The sequence below is a fragment of the Marmota marmota genome, unplaced genomic scaffold (genome assembly GCF_001458135.2).
Source record: "Marmota marmota marmota unplaced genomic scaffold, marMar, whole genome shotgun sequence".
Lineage (NCBI taxonomy): Eukaryota > Metazoa > Chordata > Mammalia > Rodentia > Sciuridae > Marmota > Marmota marmota.
Genome location: NW_026000102.1, coordinates 5,103,853 through 5,126,682, shown reverse-complemented (window position 1 = coordinate 5,126,682; position 22,830 = coordinate 5,103,853). Strand labels below are relative to the sequence as shown.

Below are 22,830 nucleotides of genomic sequence, written 5' to 3'. Positions count from 1 at the left end.
AGAGGGAGTCTGACCTCAGGGTCATCACTTCTGGGAGTCCAGGCAAGGGGTTGGGGTGGGACAGGTGTCTTCCGGGAGAACTTGCTAAGTGGCAGCGATTATCCCTCCACCTGCGGCTGCGCTGAGCAGCCCCACTGGACAGAGCTGGCATTGAACTCTCCCGAGGAAGCTGCCCTGTTCCCCAGGCATGTGGAGCATCCCCACACTAGAGCAAGGGTGCCGCCTGCAGGTACACAGACCGCCCAGCCCGAGATCCTCTTCTGCACGCTGTCCATGGGCCTTCAGCAGGCTGAGCCATGGTCATTCACTCATTCATCCAGCAAACTCCTCTTGAGTGTCTACCATGGAAACACCACAGACAAAACCCCTGCCTTGCCCCTTCCGGCACCTGGGTGGGGAGAGAGATCGTCCACAGGACAAGTGAGTGAGCCGTAAGGAATGGAGCAGGTGATAATCTTGAGGGAGAAAAATAACCCAAGAAGACAGGGCTGGCCATGTAAGACACTGGGTCCATGGGGACCTCCTTGGAAAGGTGACCCTGGTTTACAGAGGCAAAGGCTGGGGCCATGGTAGGTCTCAGGGGTCAGAGGCCAAGTCAGGTGGGAGGAAGAGGAGTGGGGGATGCCTGAGGAGGGACAGTGGGCTGGAGGATCCCCAGGGAGTGTGGCTGAGCAGAAGGAGCGAGGCCACAGCTCCAAGGGGTGGAGCTGGAGGGCTCTGGGGAGGGGCTGCCCCGGAGGCCAGGGCTGAGATTTGGGGTTTACTTTGGATAGAATGAAAGCCATCGGAAGTTGTGCACAAAGTGACACCCTGATCCGAAAGGGTCAGTCTTGCTCCTGTGGCACAGAGGAGACCAGGCAGGAAGCTGTGAGGCCTGAGCTGGGGAGGAGGGACATGCGGGGAGAAGCATGGGGCTTGGTCAGGGGTGGATGAGGCAGGTGTGTAAGGGGAAGCGGGAGTCTGGGTGAGTCCAGGAACTGACTCCCAGGAGGACGGTGCTCTGACTCAGTTGTTCTCTGGTCATGGGAAGAGCAGGCAGCAGGTAGGGCCCATCAGGAGCTGAATCCCCACAGAGGGTGCTCAGGCAGCTGAATAAACAACCCTGGGTGCAGGGGTTGACGGGGTGGAGACAGACGTAGGGTCTGCAGTGCAGAAAGGGAGTTCAGAAAAGCAAACAGATTCACCGCCAGATCCTGGGCAGCCACCAAAGTCCAGGTCAGAGAGATGAACAGGAAGCAGCTTGTGGACAGAAGGAGTGGACGAAGAGCACAGAGAAGCCCCAGAGGGCGTAGGGTCCTGCCGCAGAGGAGGGAGAGCCGAGGACTGCTTGGTCTGCCAGAGCCAGAGGGAGGAGAGGAATTGCAGACCAGTGAAGATGTGCTTTGGAGGAAATCACCTGTGAACAGACAGAGAAGACAGTGGTCCGAGAGACCGCTTTTCAGATGGGAGGAATTCATCACGTGCAGATGGCCGCACTCTGTGAGAAGGACGACCCTGCTCAGTGACGCCCTCGAGTGGGCTGGCTGGGTGGATCAATGGTGGTCCCCTTGGGTGGGGGAGACAGCAGCCCAGCACAGGGTCCCCACAGGGTGGCATCTCTAAAGGCTGGAGGGTGAGTGTTGTGGACTCTGCTGTGACAGTCCCTGCTGCAGCTGCTCAGCCCTGCTCAGAACACTACAGTCCCTCAACAAATGGGCACAGAGACGTGCCAATAAAACTATCTGCCAAAGTAGGCAGCAGGCTGGACTTGACCCCCAGGCACCGGGTGTAGGGCCTCGTCTCCAGGCCAGTGGCCCTCAAGCATGGTCTCTGGGTAGCAGCATCTCTGCTGCCTGGGAACTCAGCGGAAATTCCAAACTCCTGGTCCCACCCACATCCGTGGGATCAGCACCAGTTCAAATGCAGCTGGGTTTGTGATTCTGGAACTCTGGAAGTTAGCCAACCTTGAGTGCCACACTGGGCAGCCGGGAGAATGGAGTGTGGGGCAGGCCATGCACCTTGTTAAGGGCTCGGTATCCAGGCCTCCGTCCTGCCCCCTGTGCTCCCCTTTGGCTGTCTTCCACGGGGCCCCTGGGGACAGCTGCTGCGGCTGGCCCTTTGCAGCACCCTCTGCTCTGTGGCCATGGTTTCCTGGCCATGACCCTCAGCCACTGGGTGTGCTTCAGGGCCTGGGATGCCGTTGCTCACCTGGCAGCCCCCAGCCCCTGCACCCAGCGGGGCTGGGCAGCATTTTGTGCATTAAGGGACTCTGACTTAAAGCTCAGCATCATCCGGAGTTTAGCGACAGCTTTTAAATGACCGCAGTGAGATAATGTGATTTCACGCTTCTGAGTCATCTAAGGGAGTGAGGTGTGTGAGCCACTAATGGGCTCAGAGGAGAGACTGCCCTTGAGGCCCTGTGCCCCCCCCCCCCCAGTCCACAGGAACTCAATGCCCCAAGGCCAGGGGAGCAGCCACTGTCCAAGGACGAAGTTCTAGCCAGCCTGGGCCCAAGGAGCAGCACCTCAGCAGGCTTGGGCACTGCGTCACATCCTGCTCATGAGCCAGTGAACAGCTTCCTGCATAGACCTGGGCAGATGGGCAGATGGCTGGTGCCTCTGAGTGCTGGTGGCCCTGGAGGACCCTCAGACTAAAAGGGAGAGGTGACGGGGAGGCCTCTGGTGTCCACTGGCCAGGCGGTGTGAAAGTGCACATAGAGGGGCCGGGGAGAGGTTTGCCCAGGATCCTGTGTGGCACCTCTGTGGGGGCTGGTATCAGCCAAGCATCCTCGGCTCTGATTTTAAAGATTTAAGTGCATTTTTTATTTCATTTCATCATTGAATTCCAAATGAGGTCCCTTAAAAACAATCTCAGGGAACCATCACCAACCCCATCACTTTTCCTGTGGTGCGTCTTCCTTGTGTCCCCGTGTTTCGAGCAGGAGCATACGCTTGGGCTCACGCCCCTCACTCAGAGCAGACCTCAATTACGAGTGGGACCTAAACCCGAGCTGTGTTGACCAGTGGGTGGAGAATATTCCAAGGAGGACACCTCCTGGGGACAGGAGGTCTCTGCTCTGAGAAAGGAAGATGAGGGCTGGGGATGTAGCTCAAGCGGTAATGCGCTCGCCTGACATTCGCGGGGCGCTGGGTTCGATCCTCAGCATCACAAAAAAATAAAATAAAGATGTTGTGTCCACCGAAAAATAAACTTTAAAAAAATTCTCTCTCTCTCTCTCTCTTTCTCTTTAAAAAAAAAAAAAAGGAAGATGGACAAAGTCCCCCCATGGGCTGCCTGGCACTGCCAATTTCAGGGGTCTATTGGAGTGGACAGGGCTGTGTGTTGATCCCTTTGCCCATGGGAAAGGGACCACATGAATTTGGGTTAGGGACCTTCACCCTTTCAGAAGGCAGGGTCTATGGTAGACACAGGGACGCAGTAGTGAGAGAGACTTCCCCTGTCCAGAGAGGGCCAGAGCACCAGGCAGCTGGAAGGGGACCCTAGGGCTTGACAGCCAACTGCCAGTGCAAAGGCCCCGGGGGGCCTGGGCGTGGCCTTTGGGGAAGGCCCAATCATTGCCTGCCTTCCAGCGCTGTAACAAATGACCTCACGCTGGACAGTCATGGGCAGGCTCAGCTGGGGAAGGATTCCCTGATTTGTGGGCTGTTGGGCTGAGGCCTCGGCTCCTGTAGCTGCAGACCAGAGGTCACCCTCAGTTCCTGCCACAGGGGCCTCTCCCACATGGCTGCTTGCTCATCAGAGCCATCGAGGGAGAGTCAGCTAGCAAGGTAGAAGTCACAGTCTGTGCTGCCCAATCACAGAAGTGACAGCCCCATATAGTTGTAGCCCCCATGTGCTGGTGAGAAGCAAGTCACCAGACCCAGCCACCCTCAGGGGCTAGGGGGCTGTAGAGAGAGGGAGTCCCAGGCCCAGCTCGCTGGGGGCCTCTGACAGTCTTCTTACAAGCTCGGGGCAGCACCGGAGGCTGTCATGGACAGGAGGCAGGACCAAGGGAACCCCTGGGGTGACTCCGGGTGGCAGCAGTGCCCTTCCTGGGAGATGGGACTGGCTGAGAAGCACAGACCCTCCAGTTCCTGCAGGGTGGCAGAACTTGTCATCTCAGAGAAGCCGGGCCCCTGGGACAGGTCAGGGGGCAATGGTGGAGTGGAGTCTCAGAGTCCTGGCCCCTTGTCATCAGCCCACACAAATGCACGGGGAGCACAGACAGCCTCTGGGCCTCTGGGATCATAGGAGCTCCTGGCCAAATGTGGCTGATCTTTTGTCACCACCCCTCCCCACTCTGCTTTTCTTCCAGAACTTTCCCTCCGTGAAAAAGCAAGCAGGTGTGGACCACTGAGGCCAGCTCCATGTATCCAGAATCGACCACGGTCTCCCCGGCTCGGCACTCCCTGCGGCAGACGGGCTCCCCCGGGATGGTCTACAGGTGACTCCCACCCCACCCCTCCCTGCAGGGGTCCCCGAGGCCAAGGCCTTCCCTGGGGGGGGGGCGGGAGGACTGAGCAGGCCCACAGGGCTGAGAGGCACCCGCGCTGCTCATTCTCCAAGGAAAGAAGGCAGGCTCTTGAAAACCAAAATGGGAAAGAAAAAGCAAAGGTTTTGCAGGTGGCGCCGAGCCGGGACAGATTCCTTCCTGGTCCCCAACTTCCAAAGTGCTCCCCTGGAGTTTAACAGAGGCCTAGCGGTGAGCCGAGGCCCTTCCGGGCTCCCATTTCTCACAAGTCACGGCTCATGCGTCCTCCGTGGTCCCACACGTCCCCCTGCGCTCACAACCTCACAAGCCTTTGGGGAGCCACGTTCGCCTGTTTACCAACCCTGGAGAGACTGGGCAGCCAGATGCTCCCAGGGCAACTTGGCCTCCTCCACGGAGGCCACTTCCAAACCCCACCCCGGGTGTGATCTGCGCAACAGGCAGCCCTGAACAGCAGGGGGCGCTGGGCGAGAGCTGCCGACTTGGGTGGGGGCAGGGAGCCCCAGGGCAAGTGATGCCTGTCCAGAAAGGACTCAGTGGCCATAGGCAGCAGCTGACCTCTTGACTGGAGAGTTTCTAATATTCTTTTAAAGCACACTGAAATCCAGACAGACCCTCTCCCAGAGACTTACCAGGGGAAATAAGGGCAGGTGCAGGCCCCTTGCATTTCCAGACAGATGGGGCTCAGGCCCTGCCTCTGTGGCCACTGGGTGGTGCTGCTGCAGAGCATTTGGTACCCAGGCGCATCCGGAGCAGGCGGAGGGGGCGGGCCAGGCCTGCGGGTGTTGGTGATGCATTCTGTGCTGGCCCTTGTCTGTGGTTGATGCCAACTCTGGACTATCTTCTCTCCTCTCTCTTTTTTTTTCTCTTTTCTCCATTGCCATCCGAAGTACTAGGTATGGGAGCCCCAAAAGACAGCTCCAGTTTTACAGGTAATGAGTTCTTCGTTTTCTCTTGAATACAGCGAGCTGAAGGCCGGGGAGTGGGTGGGAGGACTGTGCCCACACACAGGTGACACCAGGGCTCTGCCTCTCTCAGTGCCCACCCACAGAGCATATGTAATGCCTGACACAAAATGTGCGGTCGCCTTAGTTGTGCGTGTGAGTCCCCTAGAGGTTGGCTGTTGGTTTGACCAAATGGTCTTCTGGGCTGCGTCGCTCTCAGCAGACCTCCTGTTAGCCCTGCACTCACCAGCAGCAGATGGACGCCTTGCCACAATCATGGTCTTGCGCTTCTGTCACCAGGCCACAGGCTCCCTGGAGAGCGCATGCCCATGTGTTCTCCCTTCTGCCTGAGGATCTGGGCTGACACCTAAAGAGCTCTTGGGTCCATTGAGATGGATGCCTTCTTGGGGTGTGCGGTACCAATGTGGCTTGGATCATGTCAGGATGGACAATGTCATTCTCCTGTTGTGCTTCCCCATTGGCAAATTAGAAACCAGATGTTTGCCTGACAAGAAACTGTGCCCAGAGGGATGTGGCATCAAGAGGTCCAGGCATGTGGCCCAGCAGGGTCCTGTCTGTCCCTCCCTCTGGTCTGCCTCCCTCACCAGTAAGCGGGGCACACACCAAAAAGATTCATACTACTTCCTGGAGGGTTTCCAAGTTTAGGAAGCAAGATCTCGGGGTTGTGCTGAAGCCGGGGGTCAGCGGGGTCTGCCAGCCTCGGCACCATGGGGTCTTGGTGACAGTTCCCTGTGTTGCCACTTCCCTGTGTTGCAGACCTGGGAAGTCTCTCTGTCCAAAACCAGCTCCAAGTGTTGTGCACACCCACCAGACGTGGAGCTGAGGAGTGTGTCTTGATGGTGCACAGAATCTGGGGCTGTGGGTGCCAGGGTCTGTGCTGGGTTTCCATACGACTTTCCTCTCTACCCCAGTGGCCTCAGCGCCTCTGAACATGACCGTGGACCTGGGCACACAGTGCTGCTGTGAGGTCTCATTCCTTACAGGGAGCTCCAAAGAGATGGCTGACTCTTTGAATCTACTGAAATTTTGGTTAAATAAGATTTTTGCCTGAATTTGGGCTTGTAAATGCTTTTTTTTTTTTTTTTGATAAATGCTTATATCGTCACGTACATCTGTATTGCTTAATACCTTAATGAATGTATGGGGTTGGTCCCAGAAAGATTCGACCAATGAAGCCACATTCACACCTGACCTGCACCCTCAGGGAGCTCTCTCAGCCCAGAAGCGGCAGGAGACCCAGCAACAGGCAGAAAAATCCCAGCTGCACACTGGCCAGCCCAGAGAGCTCTCCATGATGGGGCCACAGAGCACAGAGACTGTCCGTATAACGGAATCTTGTGCACCACTAACTGGTCCTCAGAACAAGGGTCACAGGACGTGTCTGGTCATCCAGCCCCGGGAGCACCCTCATCCTCTGGAGGCCTTCCCTCCCTGAGGGAAAGCTCTGAAGACCTCCTCACAGCCTCTCAGTCCACATTCCATGCCCACAGGTCCTGGCCACCCTGTTCTTTGGGTCTCTGATGCTGCTCTTCACGTGCACCCTCAGGTGCGGCCTCCGATGATGACCTCAAAGGGGAGGTGGTCTTTATTTAACAGGCTAGATGCCACTCCAAGTAGGGCACCCCTTACACGGCACTAAGCATGACTTTCGGGGAGCTACTTAAGACTGGCCCTCTGATGAGCAAAGGTGTTCAAGGCAGGTGCCCACCCTTGAGCAGCGCCCAGACTGGTAAGGGTTTAGTAAGACCCTGTATCAGTCAGCACTCACAGACTGTTCCATAACAAACGTCCCCAAAACAGTACCTGGCAGTAGTTTTCATTTCTTTCTTGCTTGTATATCTGTCCAATTAGACTTTTTAATTTTTAATTTTATTTATTTTCAGTATTGGGATGAAACCCAGGATGCTCTACTACTGAATTACATGCCCCAGCCCTTGTTATTTTTTGATGGTTTGTTTGTTTTAGTTTTGAGACAGGATCTCACTAAATGGTCCAGGGTGATCTCAAACAAGCAATCCTCCTGCCTTGGCCTCCTGAGTTGGGATCACAGAGTGTGTTACCGTGCCCAACTCTGTTGCTGGTCTATCTGTGGGTTGACTAGCTGCTCTCGGCTAGGTGGGACTGGGTTTGTCTCCAAGGTGCAGGTGGACCCAGCGTCCTCTCCTCTTGTCCTTCTTAACCAGGCCTGGCCTTGGCCCAGTATCCCCACGGCGGAGGTGCCAGAGGAGAAACAGAGTGTGCCCTGTCTCTCAGAGACGTGGAACAGAGCACGGGCAGTTCTGCTCCTAGCAAGACTCGTGACCATGACCCCTCCCAGAGTCAAAGGGCAGGAAAATATCTTCCCCCACCTGTGGGAGGAACTAGGAGTCACATGGCAAAGGACACGGATACTGAGGGGCAAAGGAGTGGGGACAATGACCCAGTCTGCCCCAGAACTCTACCCCAGAACTCCAGCACTGTCCAGAAGGCCACAGAGCTGCGGAGTCCCCAGGAGGGTGACTGGTAGTGCCCCAGGGGTCACACCCTGGGCCTGGGGCCAGGATGCTTGCTGTCAAGAAGGGCTGCCCTGCCTGCCTGGAGGCCATGGCAGTGGGGTGTCCAAATGCCGGACCTCCAGGCCTACAGCCGCTGAGAGCGCTGGCAGCGTAGGACACATCACGTGTGGCTCAGCCTGCCAGGGGCATCTTCCGGTGCTGAGGGGAGGCCTTGCCACCCAGCCCTTTGCTGTGGGTGGTGGTCACAGGCCACAGGGACCTAGCTCCCCTGCTGCAAGCACACTTTTGAGTTCGGTAGTGAGCTGCATCGCGCTGAAATAACAAGTAGCACAGCCTGACCCCCACCCCCAGCGGCTCTGAGAGCCCTTGCCTCTGGCACACCAGTGGTGGAGGCAGCGAGGGGCCAAGGGAAGGGTCCAAGGGTCGGACCCCCACGTTGGGTTGCACCCCGACCCCATCTACCAGGAGCCGGCCGTGCCAGGCTACATCACGGAAACTCACTTCCCGAGCTTTCAGGGGAAGCAGCGATCGTGAATAATTCAGCTGCTTCCACGGAGTCGAAAATGCCCTAATAGAACTAATGCACTCGCTGCCTCCAGCCGCCCCGTGGGACTGCCTCATTCACCGCTTGCTTCTGACGTTCGCAGTGACACTCCCTAATGAAAACGCCGCCGCTGCGCCAGATCCTTAGATCCCTAATAACTAGCCTGAGGCCCTTTTAACAAGCAGCCGCCCACGGAGGCAGGTGAGTCGGCCCTTCAGCCCCAGGAACGAACCTGCGGCCACCTGCTTGGGGGGATGCCACCCGGGGCAGGAACTGGGATAACCGCTGGTGTTTCAGGAAGCTTTGGGCTGATCTGCAGTTAGACCCTCCACATTTTCTCAGAGCAGAGAATCTCAAGGAAGGGATGGCCCCGGGTAAACCCAGATGACCAGCGCTGGATGGAGGAGGGTGGCCAGGCTCCCTCCTGGCAGCGCCCGCCGCCCGGGTGTTCCCGCGCTTGAGCCTGCTTTGCCCGCCCTGCCCAGCGCCGCCTGGCCTTCCTGTCCACCGGAGGCACGGTGGGAGCTCCTGCCTCGCTGGGCTCACCGCGGACCAGTCAGCATTTTTGCACTTGGCTGTGAACGCTGTCGGGAGGTTGGGGGCCGTCTGAAGAGTCTGTTTAGGGAGCGCGTGCCTGAGGGACCTGGGGCTGCTTGTCTGGGCCTCTGTTTGCTGATGGTTCTTGAGCGAAAATGATTTTGCTTCTGTGCTGATGTGGTGCCGAGAATGCTGCCGCTTCCCTCCTTCCCCACTCTCCAGACCTGTGGCGGTGCCTCTGGTTTCCAGACAGATGTCATCATTGCACAGGGACACCCAGGCCTCCTCCTCCGCCTCACGTCTTGCTGCGGTGGCTGTCCGTGAGCAGACCCCAGTTCAGACTCCAGGTGGAAGGAGGCTTGGCGGGAGGCAGCGGCTCTGGTGGCTTAACGAGGTTAACAGCGCCGTTTCATTTTTCCATGTCACGGTGTTGATTCGTGTGAATTCCCTGGAGCCCCCCAGCTGACAAGAATAGATTTGCAGAAGACAGGAAAGAACTTGTGATTAGCAGTGGCTATTGAGGAGGGGGCTAATTTTTCCGGACAGCAGGGTGAGGGGTAGCCTCAGAGCTTGGAGAACCTAACCCTGGAAAGCAGCTGGGGTGCTGTGGATCAGAGGTCCAGGATCAAGGAACATTCGATCTCAGGAGGTGGGGGACCTGAGGTTGAAGCCCCTCTGTCCTCCCTGGCAACTTCTCACCTGGGCCCTTTATACAGGGACCCTACTCTGCTAGAATCACCTCCAGAAAAAGCCCAGAGAAGAGCCCCCGCATGAGGGTCCAGGAGATGAACTCTGCCCTCCACATGCAGTCCCAGGCAGCGTGGTGACCACCAGCCCTGCCGTGCCATCTGCACACAGTGTCCTTCCTTCCCCAGGAAGACCCCCCAGCTGCTCCCCAGAGCTCCTCAAGGGCCCTCCCTGCATGGACCACCTCATGGGCACAGGCCTCTGCTCTCACCGCCCCCACCTCACACCAGGGGCCCCCTCGCCCACCCACTCCTCTGCCCACAAGTCCCTGCACCACATTTGTGGCAGGAGGCTCCAGGCTTCCCCGTGTCGCAGGGTCTGCACCCAAAGGCCTGCTCCCAGGGCGGGGAGACTTGCTACAAGGGATGATCACAAGCAAGGAGTCCATGGCCCCACAGAGGGGTCCCCGCGGGACCTGGCCACGTGGCTGTCCAAGGCCGTGGCTGTCCAAGGCCGTGGCTGAGGCTCATTCTCTCCTGCCCTCTCTCCCTTCCTACCCACTCCACAATCCCCTGCACCATCTGCCCAGGGGCACGCATGCCTGTGACAGGGGCCTCATTAGCTTCTGGGCAGACACCAGCCGTGGCTGGGAAGCCCGGGTCTTGAGACTCATTGCAGCCTCTGGTTACCTGCCCCCTCCCAGAGAGACCCACCCACCTGCCAGCTGAATTGTAGCTCATCTCCCCTGCTGCCTGTTATCACCAGAGGTGGGGGCCCCTTTCCATCAGGTGTGCCCTGCTGCGCCCCAGCTCCTGCCCAGCTGTCCAGCCTCTCATCACACAGCCCGAGGCAGACTGAAGAGGCCTGGGCTCCTCCCATGTCAGACATGGAGGCTGGAGATATCGAGGCGCCTGCCTGGGTGGCAGAGTGAGTGACAGCCGAGGCGGCCCCGGTCCTGGACCTGGTAGCCCAGCCACGCTGTCAAGTAAGCCTGGGCCTACTTCCAGGACCCAGCCAGACCCGGGCTGCTTTTTGTGGTTAATGTCTTGAAAGCTAATGGCTATTGATCGGGGTTTGGCTGGGCTTGGCTGGGAAAGTGTGCGTCTGAGATGGCCCTGCTTTTCGGGAAGGGTTGGTCCCTGCAGCCTGCCCGTCTGGCTTCTCTCCGAACGGGGACTCAGGGAGGTGAGGAGTGGCCTCCATTTGCCCACACAGGGCTGGCAGCGAGCCACAAGGCCACCTCAGAAGCAGCTGCCTGGTGCCACCCTGCATGTGCCATAGGGAGGGAGAAGCTGGCACAGGCAGGAAGAGGGGCCCGTGCTGCTGCCTGTGGGTTTCCAAGCCCCACTTCCTGGGATCAACCTCTCCCTGAGGCTGGGCCCCCTGCCTGCCTCCAGGCTGATTCTTCTGGAAGGGGGCTTTCATGCCAGAGGCGGCTCTGCCTGCTCTAGCATCAGGTCTGCAGGCCCCTCCCCCAAGGATACCAACCGTGAGCACAAGTCCTGGCATGGGAAACACGCCCCTACCTGAGGGGACAGCACAGTGCCACAGCTAGAGCCCGAATGGAGGCCAGGTTGGCCTTTCACAGCCCAGAGTTCCTACGTGCTCACTAAGGGCACTGCTGGGGACAGGACACTGCTGGGGACAGGGCACTGCTGGGGACAGGACACTGCTGGGGGCAGCAGTAAAAGCAGACAGAAGAGTCCCTGTCTCCAGACCTGACCTTCAGGGGTGGGAATGAAACAGGCAGGAGTCTGTGCAGCAGCTCCCGACAGTGCGGGGTGTGACAGAGTCGGATATGCCAAGGGTCTGCTGGAGACGCAGGGCACATAGGGGGCCCAGCCAGGCAAGGGGCTGCCCCTGAGCAGCTGTACAGCAGCCCACCCTGGGGGAGGCACCACCCAGACCCATCCTGGGCAGTGGGGTCCAAGACCTGCTTAGATGCTGCTCCCCTCACTCCCTGCAGGGCCCCCCAACCCCTTGCCCATCCTTCTCTCCAGCTCCTCTCCGAGCCCCTTCCCTGCTCAGCTGCACATTCAATAAGCATTTCTGGCCACCTGTTCTGAGCCAGGACCATGGTGGGGGAGAAGAGCAGTCACGGCAGTGCCCACAAGTGAGTGAGACGCAGACAGATTCTTGCAGGGAAACCTCTGTGAGAGGGGCAGCTGCAGGGCTCCTGGAAGTGGCCCTTCCCTGTGTGCATACTCAGGTCGGGCCAGGTGGTTAGAGGTCAGCCAGGCTGGCCACCTCCTGGAAGGACCCACCACTCAAAACTCATCTCAAACTCCTGCCCTTTCCTCCGGCACCTGGAGAAACTGAGCAGGCTGACCCCTTGAGCTCACCCAAGGGAGAGGCCAGCCCAGGGCAACTTCACCTGCCCCCAAGGACCACACCAGCACCTCTGCAGCTGCCTCCGCTCCCAGGACAGCCCTCCCAGCTCCTTCCCAGGGGTCATCACACTTGTCCTCTCCAGGAGCAGAAGATGGGACAGTGCTAGTTCCCTTTGAGCTCCCAAGGCCAGGCTCCAGGATCCTCCAGGCAGCTGAGCTAGCTGGCACAGGGTCTTCCTGTGGGTACCTTCTGGTGACTGTGCCAGGCCCCTGTGCACATGTCAGACATGTGAGGACACCTCAGTCTTTGTGGCTGGACAGACTTTTACTCTATGGACGGGCTGCCAATTGTGTAGCCATCCGTCCCCTATTGATGGACACTCATGCTGCCTGTGTTTTTTTCTGAGGGTGAACATTCATCTTCAGGAAGAGAATCTAGCAATGGTCCTTAACGTGTAAGCTTTGAACTCCTCCTACCCCAACCTGTGTCCCCAGGTCACCCACCTCCTTCCTCTTTCTATTGCAAAACTGTGGATGGTGACATCCTTAATGTCAGGGAGCATGAAGCCCAAAGAGCTTTGCTGGCAACAAGTGCTTTTGACAGGCAAGAATGTGCTGTGTGGATGGCATTGCCCTTCACAAGTCCCGTAAACAGAGCCTCCCTGGTTGGGCCCCTGGCATGTGGGGTTGTGGTCCCAACTGGCAGGTGTGCCGTGTGCTGCTTCTCCAGGGACAGCCTCTGCCTGATTTTGCCCCAGGAGCCAGGAGGGCACCGTGATGCAGCACCCAGTGACCGTCGGGTGGGGACACTGGTCCTCAGTACTGGGGCCTCAGGCTCCTCATGCTCCTGCACCTCAGTTTCCACAGGGACATTTGGAGTGCCGCACTCCCACCTGGAATGCAGCTTGGCCTGTGCTTGTCTCGTGGATGCAGGGACAGAGGGGCAGCTCAGCTCCTGGAAAGTACCAACTTGAGAACAGAGACTCCTTGCCAAAGGGTGTGTTCATCCAGGGTCCCAACCCCATCCCCAGGCGCCAAGGCCTCATGGCGGCAGCTCCAGTTGGAGCCTGTCTCGCTGAGGCTGTCTCCTCCCCTGCGGCAGGCCAGCCAGCCTGGGGCACCAGGGGCATCGGCACAACCTCTAACCCTCCCCACTCGGCATTTCCCGTCTGGACAGTGGCAGCTCCTGGGTCAGGCGGCACCATGTTGTCCATGACATACAGCGAGAGTCTGCGGAGCGTGAACAGCAGGTACCACTCGGACTGGGCCCTGCACCCCGTCCGCCAGACAGACACACTGGAGCTGCAGCGGCTGCGGGAGGTGCGGGCGGCTGCCCAGGCCAGGAACATGGAGAGCTTCCTCCGCATGCACGGCCTGTCCCTGGACGGCTGCACCGCCCAGCGCACGGGCATGAAGTATCGGTAAGGGCCGGGCAGGGGCCAAGGGCAGGGAATCCTGGGGACATCAGAGGAGGCCTGTGAGCCAGCACTGCAGGAGCAAGGGGCGCAGCCCAGGAAATGCTAACAACATTTTTATTGTGTAGTGGGGTAAATATATCCTGTTTTCACATTTCAACCACGTGGAAAAACCCAACAAACCGTTTTATTTCACAGAATGAATCATCCCCAAAAGACTTTAGAGAAAGATTAGAAAATGGTAGGTTTGGGAGTAATTACTCATCTGAACTGATGAGTAATTCGAAGAAGAAACCAAAATCCTGCCATAGTCCTAGCTATTCAAAGATGAGCACCGATAAGATCTTGGTGTGTTCTCCTGGGAAAAGAGTGTAGTTTCGGAGGGTGGGCTTTGCAGAAGGTGCGCTGTTGCAGGTGTCTTTTGCAACTCCGTCGGGACGAACTCGTCATTGGGCATTGACTAAACATGAGTTAGTGAAAACACATCGATTCACCATCTCTAATGGCAAATCCGTTCTGGCAGCAGAGACCTGGGTTGGATTCTGGAGACAAAGTGTTCTTTTCCTTTATGTCCTTAAACAGGGCTGTACCTATGGGAAGTGGTTTTTCTAGCAGGTGATCTCTGAATTGGTTGCATCAAACTGTAGCCATAATAGGAAAGACTGTGAATTAAATATCCTACCGGTATGATTGACAGGCATAAATGACAGGTATAAATTTCCTTGGAACCACAAAAAGACATTCTGTTGAATTCATTCATCCTTGAATTCAGCACCTGGGACAGCTCTCCAGCCAATGACTCCTGGCCAAAGAACCTGCGAGCTGCCTGGTTTTTGTTTATCAATCCTTGTGGGTCACCCATATTCAGCTCTGCTTGCTGTGCCTCCAGGGGCGAGCCCTTATCATCTGGGTATAGAGGGCCCTCCCCTCCCAGGCCTGGCAGGGTTGCCAGATGTAGCAAATGAAATACAGAATGACCAGTAAACTGGAATTTCAGGTAAATGTCTTTTTTTTTTTTTTTAGTATAAATATGCCCCATGCAATATTGAGAACATGTTTATATAGGAAAGTTGCTCATTATTTATCTGAAGTTCTGAACTGGGGTCCTGAAATTTATCCAGCAGCCCTAAAGCTTTGGCTCCCATAGAACAGAAGCCCCGGGGCTTTTCTGGCTGCTTTTTGGAGAGTAAACTGAGGCCTGGACTTCTATCCTGTGCCCCTTTGGGCAGTAGGTTTGGTCCTTCCGCCCATTGTCTGAATATGTGGTTGTAGTTAAACAAACAAAGCACTTCTTCTGGGAGTCCATTAGATGGCAGAATTTTAAGGCCTTATATTCTAAAGGCGGCTGTAAGGAGAGCACAGATGGACACTGGCTTGGCCACCGCTGAGCTCCTAATTCTGACGGATTCCTCCAGAGGGCGGCTGTGCCTTGTGCTGTTCTGTCCTGGATGCTCACTGATACTTTCACGTGTTCAGCAAATGTGTATCGAGAAGCTCTTTGGGACCAGGCAGTGTGCTAGAGCCTGGAGGAACTGTGTGAGCAAGATCAACCAGGTCCCCACCCTCAGGCACTAGCCGTCCCAAGGCTGCAATTCAGATAACACGCAGGCCCTGGTGGCAAGGAGACTGATGTGAGGAAGTGACATGAGCCATCTGAGAGAGGCTCCATCAGAGGATGTGGCAGGCGATGTGGGGAGAACCTTCTGGTCACACTGGCGGAGATGGGAAGGCGCCCAGGCGCTGGGCCAGAGAGACCAAGACGGAGAGCTCCAGGAGCTGAGTAGGAAGGACCTAACCACAGGTCTTGGCCGATGTGATTGGTAAAGCTACCTCCACCCGTTTTGTGGTGCTTTGCCCTGGCAGACCCAGGAAGCCAACACAGGATGGAGAAACCTATCTTTCTGTCCCATGTCCCAAGGAAAATGTCCATGTGACATCTGAGTCCATAGCATTGCTGGACCAATTGCGGGGCCGAAATGCCCAAGGAAACGCACCTCCCAAGGGGCCGAGGAGTCTAGAAAGCAACTCACACCTTCAGTCATGGGTGTCGAGGGCTGTCCCACTCCTGGGGCCCCTGCTCTGTCTGGTGAATTCCATTTTGCTGCCGCTACACTGGGTGACTGACTCGTGCCATCAGTTTTTAAAGATCCTAAAGCTGAATGCTGTTCTGGGGTGAAGTCTTCCCAATTGGTGACTGGACAAGGACTCGGTCAACCTTGGTCTTAAATATTAATATAAAAAAAAGTAACATCTCACCAAGCGCCGTGGCACATGCCTGTAATCCCAGCAGCACCGGGGCCTGAGGCAGGAGGATTGTGATTTCAAAGCCAGCCTCAGCAACAGCGAGGCCCTAAGCAGCTCAGTGAGACCCTGTCTCTAAATAAAATACAAAATAGGGCTGGGGAAGTGGCTCAGTGGTCGAGTGCCCCTGAATTCAATCCCTGGTACCCTCTACCACCCCAAAAAAAGGTGACATCTCAAAGAACTGGGGTGCAGCTCAATGGTAGAGGACTTGCCTAGCATGCACAAGCCCCAAGTTCAGTCCCCAGTGCTGCCGAAATAATGGTGGCATCTGAAGACAACGCTGCTCAGCGCAGCCCAGAGGCAGCTCCCAGCCTGGGTGTTGGGTTGGCTAAACTGAGCCGGCAGCTGAAGCCAGGAGCTTTCTTATCAGCTTGCCATTTACTTAAGACCGTCCTCAACTCTTGTCATTTAAGCAAACTGCCTTGATGCTCTGAAGTGACTGTCCCCGTGGCTGCCTCCTGCCCACAGCCCACACCTGAGCACCCTTTCTGAACTAGCCCCTGTCGGGCTCTCGCCGTCCTCCCTGCCGCTGTCTTTCTCGCCCTGCCCTGGGCTGGCCTGTTCTGGCCCATCTGTGCCCCTCTGAGAGCCGAGCCTTTGTCCGTTCCCAGGACGTTCCGAGCCTCTCTGAGCTGTGTGGCCATGGCCTAATCCATGCCCACAAAAGCCCTGCCGCGGCGTCTGGGTCCTGCTGCTTCCTGAGGTGGGCAGGCAGGACAGGAAGCAGGATTGGAGCCTCTCTCGGCAGCCCAGGTGACTCTGGGCAGTAACCCTTGACTTCCTGGGAGGGCAGGAGTCCTGAGTCCAGCATTTACCAACTCCGGATGCCTGGCAGTGACCACCAGCCAGGAAGACTGCCCAAGACATTCTCGGCTGTTTGCTGAGTTAATAGAATGGAACTAAGTTGACCCCTTAGCCACAGGTCCCAGCCCCAGGGAAGGCTTCCTGGGGGAGCTGGGCACCAGCTGTGTCTTAGAGGACAGGTGGGAAGGGGGGCATCATGGGAAAGAGGGGCCAAGGGCTAGAAGGGGGCAGCCACCTTGAGGACGGCCTGGTCTTATTCTCCTAAGGTTGCCATAACAACCTGCTTTAAAACCACAAAAGCTTAGGTGTCTACAATCCAGATGTCTCCCAGCTTCTGGTGGCTGCCGGCAGTCCCTGGCCATCCCTGGCTTGTAGATGTGTTACTCTGATCCCTGCCTCCATTTTCCTGTGGCCAAATGTCCCCCTCTGTATAAGGTCACCAGTCATTGGCTGTAGGGCCCACTGTAATCTAGAATGATCTCCTCTTAACCTGATTCCACCTGCAAAGATCCTATTTCCAAATAAGATCACAGTCACAAGTGCCAGGACTTGGGACCTAAGTGTGTCTTCTGGGACACATTTCAACCAACCACAGGTCCCAATGGCTAACTGGACACCCTGAGCCTGTGGAGACATCACTGACTGTCCAGGGAGGAGCCTGGCTTCCCCGCCGGCTACCTGTGTGACCTCAGACAAGTCACCTGGCCCTCCACGTCTCAGCTTCCTCCTCTGGAAAGTGAGGAACAGAGTCACCCCCTCTCGGAATGGTCCTGAGAACTCAGTGAGGTAGGGGCCTGACTCAAGCCTCCAGGACCGGCTCCTGTGAGACAGAAATGAGCCTGTCCCCTCCTGGGAGGGGACCTTCCTGCCCTCCAGTGGTTGAACCCAGGAACCTGAGCCAGCCTGGAGTCTCGTGGGTGGGAACAGTCGCACTGGAAGATGCAGGTCCGTGCCCGGTGGACAAGAAGCCGATGCCAAAGGAAGAGGCTGGGGAGGGCGCCGCGAGGCCAGCCAGGCAGGGCCACCAAGACAGGATCGGGCGGGAGTGGGCCAGCTAGCAGGCTCGGGGCCTCAGTGGAGGGCCTGCCCAGGACCAAGCCTGGCGGCTGTGTGGCCTATGTCTGCCGGGCCACGTCTGATGCCTGTGACCACCAGACAAGCCTCAGTGGCCATCCCAGACCTGGGATGACTGTTCCTGGACCTCTCCAGCCCCAGCTTCCCTGCCCTGCCCTCCCCGGCAGGGCTGTCAGACAGAAGTGGAGGAAGTGCCAAGAGCCTGATGTGCACGTCGGGTCATTGCCTTGTAACTGACCCGCCTGGCCCAGCCACGGGGATCCCGGGCACTCTGTTAAGAGCATAGGTCATGAACATCGAGGATGGGACACCAGCCCCACGCTGGCACCATGGCGGTCACTGTTGGCCTTGTTACACCTCAAAGGGTGCGCCTGAGGGTGGAAGAGGAACAGAAAGGGGCCGTCAGGGCGTCACACCGTTGCCTGGTCAGTGGCACCAATGAGGAAGCGGGTCAGCCTGCTGGCCGCTGATTTGCCTTTTCCCTCTGGGGACTGCTCCCGGCTGGGAGCCAGCAGGACCATGGGCTCCTGGTGAGCAGGAGGAGCAGAAGGAGGTGGACAGGGAAAGCAGCCTCCTGGGAACCCACACACAACCAGGAGGGTCCTGTCCAAGTGCCACCTGCAGCTTGCCAGTGTGACCGGCACCATCCACCCAGCCCAGCCATAAAACAGGCCCTGGACGAGTCCCCCAGGGGGCGACACCTGACCACAGTTCCTCCAGCCTCCCTGCTCCCTGTCTCCCCACCTTCCTACCACACCAAGCCTCTACAACCTTCCACTCCTGGCAGGCTGGCCAGCTCTGTGCCGGTCACACCCCACATTCCAGATCCAGCCCTCTCCCTGCCCAGAGCTTTCCCATGCTCCCTGGTGCTGCCAACTCCCCTTTCCTGGGGAAGACGGCCGAGCGGGAGCCCTCAGGCACGCTCGGCTCAGGATGGCCCAGGGAGGCCTGTTCAGCTACCTGACACCCAGGACTTCAGCTCTTACCTACTGGTCCATCCTCCCCAGGGAAGGCCACCCGTCCTGCGGTCCTCTGTCCTGAGAAACTGCTCCACTGGGTTGGCCCCCAGCTCCTCCGCAGCTGCCTCCCTCCCAGCAGGAAGTCACCTTCGGGTGCAGGCTGCGCTTCATTCAGCAGGAGCAGGAGCAGCCTTACTCAGCAGTGCAGGAGGCAGGAGAGCCTCTCAGGACACAGCCCTGCTCCCCCCTGCAGGAGTGGCTGGACTCGGGCTTCTGGAAGCCGTCCCTGCCACGTCTACTCCGGGCCTTGAGCCTCACAGGCTTCACTCTCTGCAGGGTAGGCCTCTGCCCCTTCCCCCGGGAGCCGTCTGCCTCTTGGGGGAGGCCCTGGCTCAGCCCCGACCTCCCATCTCTCCAAACCCTCCTGAGGTGGAGACCTGGACCCCAGTGGCTGAGCAGGCAGCTGGGCACCAGGGATGCTGTCTGGGAGCGTGGCATGGACACAGAGCGGAGCTTTTATGTGGGGCAGCCGCACCTCAGGGTGATCACAGCTGGAACTGTCTGCTTCACTGAGATGTCAGCAGGTACAAGAGGCGGAAGGAGCCCGGCAGCCTCTCCTGGACCCAAGCCAACTGTCCACACATGGAACTTCTGCCCAAGCCAACTTAAAGGGACCAGGACGTGCCTGGGACCCACCCCTTCCCCTCTGGGACACATCTGAAAGGGGGGCCCTTGTAGGGTGGCGTTTCACTGTGGCCAGCCCAGGTTCAGGTCAAGCATTCGCTTTCCACCTGCTGCTCCTTGGGACTTTCGAAGAACATTGTGCGTCTTGACCCAGTCTTGGACAAATGGAAGTCGAGGATGCCACACGGGCCACCTTCTCTGCTCAGCGGTTTTCTGCCCCACGGCACGGTGCTGACCTTGGAGGGGCAGTCCCCCCACCCCTGCCCTCCTGCTCGGGGTTCTCACTGGTCTGAACTGTTGCCTGGGGTCAGGCTGGAGCCCTTGTTGCTGCCACTGCTGCCTCTGGAGGGTCTCCGTGGAGAAGCCACTCGTCTGAGAAGGGTTCAGGGCTGTGGCTGCTTCCCAGACAGCTGGTAGCAGTGTGGACTAGCGGGCAGTGCTGATGTGTGCCGGAGCATGGTGACTGCTGAGGTCCTCTACACGCTGGGCCCCAGCAGGCCCTGAAGAGCCCCCGAGGACCTGGCCCCAGCCCAGGTGGCCACAGCCCACAGCACATCCTCTTCTGCATCGGGAATCCTTGTCGGGCTCAATTTCCAGGGCGCACAGGACCCACTGGAGCCAAAGGCGCCCTGAGGGGGCCACACGGGAGTTTAGGCATAAAGACCGGTGGCCTGCGTGCTGCTACCACCTTCAGACTGTTGGGAGCTATGTGCTGTGTGTTCAGGGCATCACCCCCACAGAGCTGGCGCCATTAGGTGGACGTGGCCGGCTGTGGCTCCCAGCACGTCACCTGGGCAGCGCCAAGTGTGTTTACACACCTTTCCTGAGGTCCCACCACGCCGTGTTTCACCTGCCACCCCCAACCCAGAGCAGGTTTGGGGAGGGGACCCTGCTCATTCAAGTAAAAATATCTGGACCTTCCAGAATCTTCCTTGTCGGGTGCACACCTCAGGAAGCCAGCGTGAGCAAGAGGCTGGCACCTGGGGTCCTGCACATAGGAGAGAGAACCCCCTCTCCAGGTGAAGTTGTCCCCAGCATCCTGAGTGATGTGGAACCAGGGCCCTGAACAGGGAGCTCTGTGCCGGAGCCCAGAGGCAGTCCCCCCCCCCCCAGGAGCTGAGGGCCGGGGACGATGAAGCGCTCCGCTCATCCTGCCCCGGTGGGGCTGTGACCTGGGGGCTAGGCACACACAAGGCCACATCCCTTCCTTACTTGCTTTGTTTGCCTTGACTTTGGCTTCAAAACTGAGAAAAAGTCAAAGAAATGGAAATCTCCCAGCCACCCTGCTCCAGGGCTCTTCCCTTCACCTCTGTCTTGCGCAGGGAAGGGTTCAAAGGCCCAAGATCCGCTTTCTGGGCTTTTGGCTTTTGTCTGGAAGGTAGCCCCTGGCCTCCCAGCACCTGTCCCCTGCACATGGACGTCCCAAGCGCCTCCCGCCAAGAATGATGTGATCACTGAGAGACAACACAGGACTGGTTACAGGTACAGGCTCTCTCGGCGTCAGCACTGTGGACACTTGGGCTGGCTAGTGTTCTGTTGGGGTCAGCATCCCCAGCCACTTATTTTCGATAGCAAACACCACCTAGCTGTGGCATGCCAAAATACCTCCGTCGTTACCCAGTGTCCCTGGGAAACGAAACCACTCCCGGTGACACCACTGACACACAGCTATCAACCTGCCTTCAATTTTCAGGGATCGTAATACACTACAATATTAATATTGGCATGTGGAAATTATATTGAATCATTTTGAAAAATCACTTTTCCCCACACCCACCCGATTCCCAAAAGGATTGTGGGTGGCTTCCGTAAATGAATCTGCTACGGTGGAATTTTTCAAATAGCAAACATGGGGAGAGGGCGAGTGGGAAGCAGGGCAGGTTGGTTTTTGTACACCAAGTCACCTGCTAGAGGCCCTCCAGAGACTGTTTCCAGCACAGGGAAGCCGCTGGCCGCTCGGAGGAGCCCGGTGCTCCGGAGACACCTTCTCTAGATTCTTGCACAAGAACCACAGCGGGCACTAGTAAACCGTTTCCTCCACGAGAGGCCGTTGTCCAACAGCTGCTCATGGCCCCTGGGTGGCCAAAAATAGCCCTGAGCCTTTCCTCGGGTCATTGGCCCATATGTCTCGAGAGGCTCTGGGCCCATGACTCTGTTGGGCAGGGGAGATGCCACACTGACCCACCTCCCAATGCCCTGGGGGAGACGGGGGTCGGTGGCTCTTGGAGAAGGGAGGAGTTACCTGTGCTGCACCCCAAACACTTTTGAGCTGGAGCCCGAGAAGACTGGAGTTCACAGGCAGAGAGGCAGGAAGGGCACCGCCACGGGGAACGTCAGGAACAAAGCCCAGAGGCTTTTGGGGTCCCATGGGGGCCACAGCTTTATTGAGATGTCCTTCCCACACCACACAATTCACTTAAGGCATACAGTCCAATGGTTTCTGTGATCTAACTTGTGCAAAAATTACAATTTCAGAACTTTTTCATCCCCACCCCCCGCCAAAAAAGAAACCCCGTTCTCCCACCTCCACCCAGCAACCGTTCATCTACTTTCTGTCTCTGTGGATCTACCTATTCTCAGTACTTTGTACACATGACATCGTACATTGGGGTCATTTGTAACTGGCTTCTTTTGCCCAGCATGTTTTCCAGGTCCCTCCATGATGGAGCATGTGTTTGAACTGAATAATATTCCACTGGATAAACCACATTTTTTTTTTTTACCCATCTGTCAGCTGTTGGGCATGGGGGTTGTTTCTACGTGGGGGCTATTGTCAACAATGCTGTCATGGGACGTTTGTGTTTGTGATTTTGTGTGGGCATATGTTTTCAGCTCCCTGGTGGGACCCAGGGCAGGGACTGCTGCTTGTATGGTGAGGCAGATGGAATGTGGGTTCCCAGGACCACACTTGGCTGCTTGCTGATTCCAAGCACCCTCAAGGACAGAGAGACCCTGGCCCTTATGAGATATCCCACAGGTTGCCAGTGCTCCAAGAGCTGTGCAGGGGAGTGAAGTGGGGGTATCCACATCTCACACTCGGAGCTCTTGGTAAAACCCCAGCCTGCAGGGCCAGAGCTGCTGCTGTGGGAGGCCTGGGGGGGGGCTCCTGGACTCTGCACTCCTAATGTCCTCGTCAGGCGGTGAGCAGCCCAGCCCTGGGGGGTGACCGCCAAAGGGCACGGGGCACAGGCAGGCACTCAGGTGCCCTGGGAGTGAGTACCTGTGATTCCAGGTACTGGGAAGGTGTTGAAAGAGCCATGATATTAGCTGGAATGAGTTCCCTTTGGGCTCAGGGTTTGCATAATTAGGGGAAGCTGGGATCTGCCCCTGCTCACAAAGGACTAAGAGTCCAAAGGATGGGCTGCCTGAGCCCCGGAAAGGGCACAGGCAGGATCCTTTCCGAGTGTGGCCTCCTTGGCAGGCCTGTGAGCACCCAAAAGGCCAGGGCCCACTGTCTTTGGGTCCTGGGGTCCAGCCTAGAGAAGAGGCTCAGCCTCAGCTGCACCTGGGGTCAGCACTGCCCTTCTCCCCGCACCCTGTCCCTCCCTACCCAAAGGGCTTGGA

General features: G+C 57.6%; 1 protein-coding gene across 6 annotated transcripts in view; it reads left to right on the top strand.

Annotated features, from left to right (window-relative positions):
• Kcnab2 (potassium voltage-gated channel subfamily A regulatory beta subunit 2) overlaps window positions 1-22,830 on the top strand; it is an 84,669-nt gene that overhangs the window by 31,726 nt on the left and 30,113 nt on the right. For 2 of the 6 annotated variants that reach the window (XM_048783731.1, XM_015501466.2), the window contains exons 2-3: window positions 4,295-4,423; window positions 5,359-5,400. In XM_048783731.1, coding sequence (XP_048639688.1) covers window positions 4,347-4,423; window positions 5,359-5,400 — 119 coding nt within the window. In that variant the 5' untranslated portion in view covers window positions 4,295-4,346. Of the gene's footprint in view, window positions 1-4,294; window positions 4,424-5,358; window positions 5,401-12,981; window positions 13,448-22,830 lie in introns of those variants that run through there. The other 4 variants (XM_048783733.1, XM_015501467.2, XM_048783732.1 and 1 more) reach the window with 3 other exon arrangements.